This window comes from Gambusia affinis, linkage group LG11, assembly GCF_019740435.1.
Source record: "Gambusia affinis linkage group LG11, SWU_Gaff_1.0, whole genome shotgun sequence".
Classification (NCBI taxonomy): domain Eukaryota; kingdom Metazoa; phylum Chordata; class Actinopteri; order Cyprinodontiformes; family Poeciliidae; genus Gambusia; species Gambusia affinis.
This window is the reverse complement of record NC_057878.1, coordinates 16,534,826-16,547,554: the sequence shown is the minus strand read 5'-3', so window position 1 is coordinate 16,547,554 and position 12,729 is coordinate 16,534,826. Positions and strand designations below refer to the sequence as shown.

The window sequence follows — 12,729 nt, the reverse complement described above, 5'->3', positions numbered from 1 at the left end:
TAAGTGAGAGGACAAGAGAGAAGAGGAGACAAAGGCGCAGACGGGTGGAAACCCAGTGTTCTTGTTGTTACTTTGACATCATCACTTGGAACGAAATATGAGATCTGGATGAGTTTGACTCAAGATTTTTATGTTTTAACCTCTTGAGGGAGCCGTCGATGTACTTTTAGAGTACCGGTAATTGTGGTTGGTCGAACATTCCTTAGAAGGTTCAGCACTTTACTATATTTTACTAATTTGTGGATAACTGTGGTTCACTGAAGTAGAAAAACTTTATAAATTACTTTGCAAACCTTTCCAGACTCACAAATGTCAACGATACTTATCTCAGATCATGGAAACACAAGATGCTTTTAAGGCTACTTCATGTTGTGGGTGTTTGTATTTAAGGGATGACTTGATTGTGCAAGTCTGGCATTTACCAAGGTGAAATAAAACTGAGCTTTTCATAATGTCTTAGTTGATTAGTTAATTACTAATTTAACCAAATGAATGATTACAATTTCAGATTAGGCCATGTTGGTCTGGATTGACCTACTCTCAATAATTAATAGTATTTTTAACTGCTTATTTGTATTTACTCTTGTTATGTTTGTCCGATTTTAAAATTTCTTGACTAAAATCTGTAACAGAACAGTTACTGCTTATTATTATTAGATGCATGACTAACAGTTTAGTTGAACTGATCTTCTTAATTCTTTCACAACATATTCTTTTCTGTTTTCTGTGTACTTCAAGCATATTTCACCTAATATTGATTTATTTATTTATTAAGTCCACAGTTACAGTGAATGGCAGCTTTTGTGTTGATCCTAATTACGACCTTCCATGCCCAAAGTCAAATATTGATTTAAAAAGCATTTTTCAGTGGAGGTGCAGCAGAGCAGAAAGCATGTAATTATTCTTAGCTTTGTTGAATTTAAGGTTAGACTCTTTTCAGCTGGAGCCTCTCTTTGCAGAATCCACTTTGGGCTTTCTCTACATCTAGCCAAGCTTTAAAAGTGAGACACTTTTTTCCTGACATGGCAAAGAGGCCTATTCTTCTATTTTCATATTATCTGTGCTTTTGCAAGGGCTATTCTTTCATTTAAACCACCAGTGTTCACGCTAAAAATCACCAAAAATGGCAGTAAACCTTTATTTACTTTCTCACCCATTGACGGATTATTGAACAGTAGCTACAGGGCCAGCAAGAATTCCTGCCAAGCCAAACTTAATTGACTGTGTACTAAAGACCCAATTGACAAAATATGTTTTCATATGATTTCTATTTAATAAGTTTTCAGACAGGTAGCACTGCATATTTGGACACTAAAGGGCAAACTCAAAGTTTCCACCATTTGCATTAATATTATATTAATTTATTATCTTCACAAAATAATCTGCTTATTTAGTTCTCTCATTCTGACTCTTACAAGTTGAATGAAATTGGAAAAAAAAATTATAAATCTTTTGGATGTGTAGTTTTGGCATCTGAAATTACTGCATGTGTATGTGTTGTATAAGTAAGTCTACTATCATATTCTGAAAACCAAATCCGACTGCCTTAAATCTCATTTAAACTCTGAAATGAATGAAAAAAGCATTGCGTTTCCAAGTAGTCATTTTAAACAAGCTTCAAAAAACCAGAAGAAAAGATTAAACAAGACCAATATAAAAGATTACAAAAGTCTATTTCCTTGAAAGAAGAGTATAAATAAATAAAAGATAATTAAAACCTTTTTGACACTGCAGTAAAAGAAAACTCTGTTTGCATTTCTTGTTCTTGAGTAAACAGTTATGAGTTGGAAGCAGTTGTTTGCTCCTTTCAATCTTGTGAGATCTCACAGAAGCTGATATTATGAGAAATAATACCAATAACAGTGTTTGCTGAAACAGTCATAAGAAAATCTAAAAAGGAACGAGACCTACCCTTCAACAGCACCGCTTTAAAATGTTAAGGCTGCTGTAGTGGGCAGGCCCTTTATTTTGCCACGCCTATTTAGTCACAATGCTGGAATTCATTTGATATTCTGGGGTGAAATTAAATGTAATGCACTTCCACACAAAGCAGGTAACCCATTCTCTTTTCACTCCAAATCTTTCCATTCTCAGCATCTACTTGTCCATAGTCTGCAAATGACTAAACCCCAGCCCTCTTTTAAAATGCCATCCTGAGCAACTGCCTGTATAGTACAGGCAGAAGCATCTGAATGACATCTAAAATGATAGATGTCATTTTAGATGTATCTAAAAATAAAAATAAATAAAAAGTATACTAATTCATATTTTATATTGTGATTTCAATTATATTAGGATAATTAGGTGTTTCTTTGTTTTTTAGTTTTTTCAGTCTGATAGGTTTGTGTATGACAACACACTGCAGTTTAATGGAATTCAATTGATCACATTATGCCTTTATGTGTCTGGTCAGCTTGGCCTCTGTGTTCCTCCAGCCTTTGAAGAAAAATGCATTGAAATTTATAGCTATTTCCTTGAGAAGTGCATGTGATCTCCTATAGGTAAAAGACAAAATATCAGAAAACAGAAAACATCAAAGCCTGAGGATATGACCTACATGAGACCCTTTAGATTTTCAACATGAATCCCATCATATGTACATGTCAGTATGTGATGCGTAGTTTTATCCAAAACTTTGATCTACTGTGCTTATTCGTTGATTTCCTTTGAAAAATTTTCTTCCATCCTCTGGCTAAATTTATTCCAAATATTAAAAAGTAATAATTTTAAACATGATTACTTGGGCTTATTTATTGGGAATTTTTTTATGTAGCACTCAGTGATTGCTTCCCTACATTGTTTAGGTCATTTATTTTTGCATATATAAACATCCTCTACAAAGATTAATGCATTTAAAATAAAAGCTTATGAATAATTAATATATATGTACATTTTTAAAACCACACATATATATTTCATACTGATGTTTCTGTCTCTTCTTTTTCAGATATAAATGGAGACGTCATGCTTTCGCCAAGAAGCTGGACATTCATTTAGTTTTAAAGTGCTTCACATTGAATTGCAAAAAGCATCTCTTCTCTCTAAAGCAATCCATTATTGACAATTGATGTCAAAACACATGCTTGAGCAGCTTAATGCTGCCTCACTGGGTGAAACCTCACTAATGGAAGGAAAACCTCATAAGAGTCAGCTCATCAAAATACATCTAAGAGTAGCATAATGCCTTCGAAAGTATCATGTTTATACATTCTGACAGTGGTTTGCTGGGCGAGCGCATTGTGGTACTTGAGCATTTCGCGGCCGACGTCCACATATGTCGGTCACATGGCTATGCCTAAACGAAGGATTGTGAAGCCTCCTCCCAAAAACATCACATTCACCAACATCCGCACGCGCCCCCTCAACCCACATGCCTTCGAATTTGTAATAAATGAGCCGAAAAAGTGTGAAAGCATCACGCCCTTCCTGGTTATCCTCATCAGCACCACACACAAGGAGTTTGACGCACGGCAGGCTATCCGAGAGACCTGGGGCGATGAAGGCACTTATAGCGACATCCACATTCTCACCATCTTCCTTCTGGGGAGGAATACAGATGACGTGCTCAACCAGATGGTGGAGCAGGAGAGTCAGATTTTCCATGATATTGTAGTAGAGAACTTTATTGATTCATATCACAATCTCACCCTCAAGACTCTAATGGGCATGCGCTGGGTAGCGACGTTCTGCCCAAAGGCTCAATATGTCATGAAGACAGACAGTGACATCTTCGTCAACATGGACAATCTTATTTACAAGCTTCTAAAGCCTAGCACCAAGCCCAGAAGGAGATACTTCACAGGCTATGTGATAAACGGTGGTCCTATCAGAGATATGCGCAGCAAGTGGTACATGCCCAGAGACCTATACCCTGAAAACAAATACCCACCGTTTTGCTCAGGCACTGGCTACGTGTTCTCCGCAGATGTAGCCGAGCTAATCTACAAGACTTCTTTGCACACAAGACTGTTGCACCTGGAGGACGTGTATGTGGGGATGTGTCTGCGTAAACTAGGCATCCACCCTTATCAGAACAGTGGGTTCAACCACTGGAAAATGGCTTACAGTCTTTGCAGGTACAGGCGCGTCATCACAGTCCACCAGATCCCCCCGGAGGAGATGCACCGCATCTGGAATGATATGTCCAGTAAGAAGCACCTCAGATGTTAGGAATACATAAGGATCAACAAAGAAGAACTCCAATTTATCCAGCTGACCCCCTACCCAACCTCATTTACTTTGGCCTTTGTATCTCATTACAAATTGTCACATTTAATCATGTAAGAACCTGCAGTTGCTTGTGCAAGTCCATGTTTTATGACACATGGATTAATTAGCATTAGCATTAGCAGTGTGTACAGTCACTCACTCTTAAAGCAGTTGTTTAGGAGTTTTAAAGTTGGGTTCTGTTAAAGCGTTTAATATCTTCCCTGGAGAATACAACTCTTAAGCATGTGCATTAAGTATAAATCTAGTTTGGTTTCTTCCAGAGGCTGAAACCTAGTCTAAAGTAGGATTAAAGCAGAATGTCTTATACCACTCCAGTGAAAACAACTTCACAATCGTCTAACACACCTGAATTTGTTGACTTACGTCCACAGTATGCAACCAAGTTCTCCAGAGTCTTGTTAATGACGTCATTATTTGACTCAGGTGTGTTGAAGCAGACATGTCTAAAAATGGTCCCTTGAGGACTGAAGTTAAAGACCCCTGCTTTAGAGAGACCTAAAGGTTTTTGAACATGGTGCCATTTTTGAACAATTGCACAATCTTGGAGGATTTCCAGACTAGTTTTAAACATCTGAATAGCACTGTTAGCTGTTTTTTAAATATATAATTTTAGCAGGTGATGGAAGCTTTGTAATCTTTGTACTATAAAGTTTAACAGGAGCATTTGATACTGTTGATTCCACAGTTTGTATCTGGTGTCTGGAGCAATTCAGTTACAGCACAGGGCTGGCATAGTAAAAGAAATTGCTGATCTTAATATCAACAAGTTTCTGTCTACTCCAGCACCTCTTTCATGTGGAGTTCCTTGGATTCTGTTTTTTCCTCTTTTCTTTTTTTATTTGTATTCACTCCGTTTGGCATCAAGTCATTGTAAGCTCGGAATTTTCCAACATGCTATGAAAGTAAAACAAAGAGTATTTGTATTCTCCCATATCAGTATTTATGAACATATTGCTAATAAATTGGGCATAATTGTGGTTTTGGAAAATTAGTAAACAAATGAGCCCCACATTGCAGAAAAGAGTTTTATAAATAGGTAAGACAGCAGAAGCTATAATGACAACAACTAAAGAGAATAATACACACATTACGGCTCATCCTGGCTACTGCAGTGGACTTTAAATTGAGGTCAACCAGAAGCCTTTTTTCACACCACTAGCTTACTAAAAGTGTTGTTTTATCATATCCTATGAAAATCTGGGTTTGTGAAGTGGTAGCTCCCAAACTTTGCAACAACTTGCCTTTAAAATTAGACAAGGATTTTTTTTGTTGTGTTGAGGAGTTTTTGTAAACATAACTGGTGCCTTATGGCATAGTGTAAGTGGCAACTTTTCTTTTACTGTTCTCTCTCTCTCTCTCTCTCTCTCTCTCTCTGTATATATATATATATATATATATATATATATATATCGATAGATAGATAGATAGATAGATATATCTATATATATATATATACATATATATCTATATATATATATACATATATATTTGTTTATTTATTTATTTTTCTTTTTTTTAATGACCTCACATTAACTGGGTATAATGTTTTGACAGAGCCCCACTTCAGAAGTCCTAAAGTAGCTCTTTAAATGTTGGGTTGTTACTAGTAGGTTTTTGCTACTTTGTAAGAAATATGCCAATCTGAAGAAAGCAAGCACTAACTGCTGTGGCTTGCCCTGTAGAGACAGTGCAGACGTTTAGACATTTCCCATGCATTTTAAACCCGTTCTCCCCTTTACTGCAAGTGTCCTTGAGCAACAATCTCTCCTGGCTCCCCAGCTGCTGACCCTCCTAGAGTGCAATCCAAAAGAATGTGAAGAAATCAAATATGTATTGCATTACTTGTATATTAGAGGTCTAAATAATGATCTCTAAAAGTATAGTTTAGGAGACCTTCGGAAGCATGAGATTGCAAGTGCAACCCTGATGACCATGCTTCTGACGTGCTCTCATGCTCTTTACTCCACTTCTCCATCTTTTTAATGAGGCTAAATATAAAAATACAGTCTATTATTATTGTCAAAATCCAAGTACAGTAAAATGATAATCTAACACAATAGAGTTTATATTAAGAGTGTGGAAAAGTTGCAACTTTTTCATGATGAATTCGCCTGATGTTTTTGTTTACATACAATAATCATCACATTGCCTTTTTTCTTCCAAAATAAGCAGTGAGTATGTTTTGGATAGTAGGCACATTTTCTTGTTTTCATATTTTGGAGTTTCCATGCCAGAGGTAATTATGTGTCTCGGCTACCAGCCTCTCATTACTGTAGTTGCTGCTCTTGGTTATGTGTGTTGTATATCAGCAGCTGTTTCAGCTCATCAGCTGCTATGCGCACCAAGAAAAGCACTGCATTGTGCCGTGGAAGACTCTTGTTATGTAGAGCTGGGATCATTACAGATTGGATGTATTGTAATATGTATCTGGCATATCAGTGGCTGCAGAATCACTGTCACTGTATAAACATGGGAAAATCTAGCTCTCTGAGAGAAAATGTGGCTCCGGTGGCCAATTATTCTTTTCCTTTTTATTTTCACTGAGGTTTTGTAGTCTTATAAGCTAATGTGACATTTACTGTGAAAGCTTTTATTCCGTAAGGGGATTGTTGTTATATATTGTATGTTTTTATACAAAAAAAAGAAATACTTGAATAATTACAATTAAATCAGTACTTTCACTGGCTTGTCTTCTTCCAGTTTCTCGGTTACATCGATATACAGGGGCCACAGGCTCCCAAGGATTGTGTTTTTTTTATTCTTAAGTTGCTGCCAAACATAACTTATTTAAAATATTTTGCATATTTAACACAAACCCTGTGACTGTGTTGTACTGTCTATTTTCACCATTATAGGCTTTGATTTGGTCTCTATCTTCCATATTTATTTCACTTCTTCCTTTAGCCTCTTCTGAAGCAATGCTCCTCATCTCTGTTTCTTCTATCAAAGTAGTCCAGGACTGCATTAAATGTGTTATTCTCATCAGCTGCTTAAGCAACAGTTTAATTGTGTAATGATAAATTTTATACACTTTCAACTAGAAACTCAGTGTCTAATAAAGCCCTTCTTTTATAGTGCCCTCTACATTTATTTGCAACACAAGATGCGTAAAAAGCTTCAAAATGTGCCCATATTCTTCCATATAATCGTATCCCACTAAAATGTCTGCATTGTTTCCCTATCAGCGTTTTTGAGGTTTTTTTCCTCCAGTCTTTACCCTTCTACTCATTGTAGTGCCTGTACAACACATTGTTGTTTCTCGTCCAGCCCTGTTTCTTCCCACTTTCAGTATTATTAGATTTTTTTCATTATTGCTTTGAAAACAGATTGAGTAAGTTCATAAAATATTGGAGCAATTTTGAGGACAAACACATTTCTGCTTGAGATCATTTCTTTCCCATTTTGAAGCATGTCAAAGAGAAAATAGTCTCTGTATCCTGTTATATTTGTACCCCAGTAAAACAAGAAGTCATAGATAACTATTTGATACAATAATGAACTTATTCAGTGACTTTTATTTAATAGGTAAATTTCAATAAATTACAACATGATCAAAATGTTAGTTTATTTCAGTAATTAAATTCAAAAAGTAAAACTCATATTGTCACACAATGATACATTTCAAGTTAATTTCTGTTCATTTTCAGGATAATGGCTTGTCTAGCTAATGAAAAATAAAAATTTGGTTTCTTTGAAAAAAAAAAATGCAGTATTACAATAGACTAATCGTATTGCATGCCTTAATGTTAGACCTATGAAATACCAGAGAAAGGCTGACTTGATAGAGGTCCAACAATCTCTTGCCAAGACACTACACTAGGAGAGTGAGTTACAAAGGTAGCTGCTAAAGAAAAATGTTGTTTGTAGACTGATGAAACCTTGAATAGTAAACTAAGTGAAATGAAAAAGTGTAGCAGAAAAAAACTGCACAGCCATCAGAGAAATCTGCAGCATCAAAAGAACTGTAAAAAAAAAAAAAAAACAAAGCCCACTGAAACTGCTGGCATAACAAATAGTGACTATTTGACCTCTATTCTTTGCAGATTTGGTAGATCTCATTTTCAAAAGAAATCAGCAGAGTTAAAGTCAGGAATTAAGGAAGGATGTCATAAACGATCCATGTTATCGATCCAAAGCAAGATTTGTGTGCCCAGTCATCATTATGCCATGTAAATACCAACTGTGTTTTTAATATTTAGAATATTTGTAAAGCTGTAATTTATGGCCAAAATTCAATAATCTAATTTAAAAACTTACCTGTAATCCTAGATGTTAGAGATTGATAGAATTACCAATATAACAATCAAAGTTTTCTTTGATGATGTAAAATTGTAGCAATGAAATCAAGAAATCACACATTTCTTAAATATTCTTTATTTGTTGCTTCTCATCAGAAATTTGACATTAGTTGATTACAGAGAAGGGAAATGGATAATATGCTGAAATGGTGCACAGTGTATATAAAAAAAACAATAATTTACTTCAGAAAATAAAAGCTTTTAGAGGAGTTATTATGTAACACTTTTATACCTAAAATGATTTAGTGCTACTGGATTTGTTTGGACAAACAACTCTTCACACTCAGCATATGCTGTTTGGTTCCATTTTTTGAAGTCATACAGTACAATTAGGTAGCTACTTTACTTATTCAAACAAAACAAAAACAAAAAACCCAATGTTGGATTTGGCATCTGATAGACACCAACTGAAGTAAGAGCATACAACTGCAGGTTCCACCGGGTTTTATTTGTCTGAAAGCACATAAATTAAGAGTCAGTTTGTTGGCTGTGCATCCCAACTCAAAAGTGCATTTCATTTTCCCTCTTTGGGCTAAGACTGCACATGTGAACTGATTCATGGCAGGGAATGGGTTGATGAAGTGACAATCAGCAAGTTCTGCTCTCAGTGTCGTCTCACTCACTGACAACTTTCTTAGGCACGGAAAAATGAACAAGGCACCTCAAGCATTTTCTGAAGCGTTAACACAGTTGAGAGCAGCAAAGTATACACAGTAACATCCAGGTCTCATTTATTTCAGCGCACTCAACCAAACGCCTCCATTTTTAGATAAACAGATCTGAACACATAAAACAATTCATTCTGGGCGTTTTATTTTAAAACATTCATCATGTTATTATAAAAATGTGCTTATATCTGCATGTTTACCAATTCTTACATTCTGACATGGACCCCAAGGAGTTTTCATAAATAATTAAGTGTGGGAGGACATTTATTTTCACAGTGGGAACAAACCAATCTGACAGAAAAATAAAATTTTAAATATCTTCTTATTTCAATAAATAATTAGATTTTTGCTGTAAATAACAGTAATGCAGTGTAAATTAAAGAAAGGAGGTGAGAAAATAAATAAAACATTCAAAGCTACATATTTATCACCTTCTTTCACCACCTGAGTACATCTTTTGGTTCCTGGGCTGCATCCTGGTACTGTTCTGTGCGCTGGGTGCTGGAATGTTGACGGACAGCGAGCAGGGAAGTCGACGCTACAGAGGTGGTGGTAAAGCGACGACAGAGCTTTGGGAAAGTTCAAAAGAGTGAAGGACGGAAGACAAAGAAGGGCTTTTCTGGGAGGAAGTTGAGAAAGATATAGCAGAAAGTGGTGGTGGTTGGGGTGTGTTCCTCAGTCTGTCTGCCCTGAACTGTCTTCCCTGCCTCATCTGCTTCAAAGATGAAGAGAACATCAGCTAACACTTAACTGCGCAAAGCCGATCAACTTCACCTCATCTGGGATCTCTGTGTCATCACATCCTGAAGCCTGGAAAGAGAAAAAATAATGTGAAAAAATATGTGAAGCATCAACAAACAAATAATACAAGTTAAAATTATTTAAAAAATTAGGCCGATTGCTCGTATAAATATATATTACTGTAAACAGCTACAGTAACCCAGTTGCATAAATGTAAACACTAAGAGGCATGTGAACACTTTCAAGAGTCACTGTAGCATAATTTTCTTTATTTTGCTTAAAACCATCTGGTCCTCAAGCCTTTTTGTGGGAATTTGGAGTGTCAATGCCAGTTTTCACAATCCTATTGATGGTGCTCCTGGATGGAATCTGAAAGCTTGGTCATGAAGAGGGGGATGTCCTGTTTGGAAGCCTCAGGGTCCCTTCATTGTGCAAATGATGTTGTTCTACAGGTATCTTTACACTTTGACCGTTAGCTTTTCTAGATCTCAGGGTATACTTCTCAACTAGTAAAGGCTGGACTTCTTCCTCGAGGTCATGGGTCAGTCTTTGCTGTGAGCGATTGCTGGACGGATGAATAAATGCATACACACACACTAGGATCTTGTCCATAGGAATACATGAAGAAAAAGTTCTCAATTTACCGGTCTACTACAAGAACAAGATCCTGGATAGAAGCAGATGAAATGAGCTTCCACATTTGGGAGGCTGGACTAATCCTTAGAAATTGAGTGCAGGACCTCCATCATCCAGGAGGAGTAGCTTCTTTCTCTGGTTTATAAAAAAAAAATCAAGTGAGGGGTTTGGGACTGCTCTGCCTTTTGGGTCCCTCCTCTCTGAGCTTTTCTAAGCATGTGCGTCTAAAAGAAGACCAAGGAAAAGACCCAGAACTAGCCGAGCTGACTATACAACTATTGTGTCCTGGGAATACCTTGGGATCAACCAGAATAATATTACAGATGCTGGGAATAAAGATGAGTGGAAAAACAAAACAAAACAAAACAAAAAAAAATACCCCAATGTGGGAATCATTGCTATCACAAGCCTCTTATCACAGTTTGCTAATAGTAAGGGTGGAAAAGTGTGGGCTTCCACTGAGCAGAAAACCTCTGCAACCCGAAAACAATAGATGAATGTGTACAAGTGGTAAAACTGTTCAGAATGAGTTTTGATTTCTAGCATTAGAGCTCTTTGGGTAAAGCCAAAACAAGACTTCAAGACAAGAGTGACATTCTATCCATACTAAACCCAGACATTAGACAAAGCAATGTTGGTTTCCAGTGGAAGGATTTTGTCTGGAAACCTTGACAACTTACAGGAGCTAAGCAACTAACCATTTTTGCACTGCTCACTTTGAGTGATAATGTCTTTCTTGTGCATCTGTGTGTTTTTTTTTAACTACATAGTCAAACTGTGTGAGGTGACGATGTTAAACCCACAGCTGTAAGCAAAGGTCAATCCTCTACAATCTCATTGTAGTGGTAAGGAGAACCAGAAAAGTCAAACATGCTACAAGACAACAAAGCTTTTGTCATTCCTCTGACTCTGCTCTACTAACAAGTTATTTGAAAGCACATATCAAAGTCAACATGACCCATTAAAGGCATGTAACTGAATAATAATAAGAGAGTTCTTTATGGTGGTAGCAAACAATTAATATGACATTGTTTGAAATTTTGTGTTTATCATTTGAAGCAGGGAAGTACAGGGTGTAAAATTTGCCTATTAATTTGTTTTCTCTTGAGAGTGCCCCGCTCACAAAAATTACACCTCTATGCAAGCTGCAATAATTAATTTGGAAAAGCAATTAACTATTTGCCAGACAGAATATCTTCTGGAGTCCAAGAACCTCTCCAACTAGAAAAGAAAACTATAATTTGACCATGCTCAAACCGGATTATTTCCTCATCAGATAGTTTATGTAACAACAAGGGTTTTAATGCCTAGAGGCCAGTAGATTTCATGTCTACTAGGCCCCAAGACTTTCAACATTCAACTTTTGTGATTCTTTACTGAGACGTTGCAGTCCTTTATAAAAATGGTGAAATATGCCTATAAATCCTTTCTAGTAGAATTTACAGTATGTGGGGCATCTATAAGAGTGGATAAAATGGTGAAATGAAGAGCTTCACTTTTTTGGTTCAGTCTGTTCTACACCCCAACAAACCACAACTTCTACTTCATTACTGCAGATATTGGCCCATGTGTCCAAGTATCCATTTCCCAGCCCATTCTACCATCACTGAAGAACAAGACACTTTAGCTCGTCCCCTTAAGGATGGTGAAGGTTACGGCAGTGAATGTTACGCCATACATAACCTTCACTGTTAGTCATGGCATATGGATCTTGACAAAAAAAAAAACTAAACTCCAGATTGAAGCTGCTAAGATGAACGTCCTCCTTAAACTACACAGCTCATTCCAGGTAGACACTAACCGATTTATTTTTCCATTAGCCATTTGCATTGGTGTCATTACCATTTATATGTCTACTTCCAATAGCCCATTTAATCCTCATTTAGATTTCTCTGTAAATCAAAATGAAAATTCGGTTTTCATTTAGGTTCCCTAAAGAAAAGTTGAGTCTATATAATTGTTTCAACCAGTCACATTTCAGAGAGACTCACCTGACCACCGCAGGGGTCTGAGACCACTGATTGTCAAGGCAACATCGAGGCAGAGATGTCAAAAGAGGTCAGTTTTTGAGCTCAGAGACCACTGGATCTCTTGGTCACTTCAACCATAAAGCTGCCACAGAGACACCCACTCTATAAATTATGTACATAAAGTGT

The 12,729-nt window shown here is 36.6% G+C and overlaps 2 protein-coding genes across 4 annotated transcripts in view; one reads left to right on the top strand and one right to left on the bottom strand.

The window, feature by feature from the left end:
- Positions 1–5,589, top strand: part of b3galt1b (UDP-Gal:betaGlcNAc beta 1,3-galactosyltransferase, polypeptide 1b) — a 38,486-nt gene extending 32,897 nt beyond the window's left edge. The window contains exon 4 of one of the 2 annotated variants that reach the window (XM_044132323.1): positions 5–5,589. In XM_044132323.1, the coding sequence (XP_043988258.1) occupies positions 3,181–4,170 (990 nt within the window). In that variant the 5' untranslated portion in view covers positions 5–3,180 and the 3' untranslated portion in view covers positions 4,171–5,589. The remainder of the gene's footprint in view (positions 1–4) is intronic. The other variant, XM_044132324.1, reaches the window with a different exon arrangement.
- Positions 5,590–8,584: 2,995 nt separating this feature from the next.
- Positions 8,585–12,729, bottom strand: part of stk39 (serine threonine kinase 39) — a 28,413-nt gene continuing 24,268 nt past the window's right edge. For both annotated transcript variants that reach the window (XM_044132022.1, XM_044132023.1), the window contains exon 18: positions 8,585–10,006. In XM_044132022.1, coding sequence (XP_043987957.1) covers positions 9,932–10,006 — 75 coding nt within the window. In that variant the 3' untranslated portion in view covers positions 8,585–9,931. The remainder of the gene's footprint in view (positions 10,007–12,729) is intronic.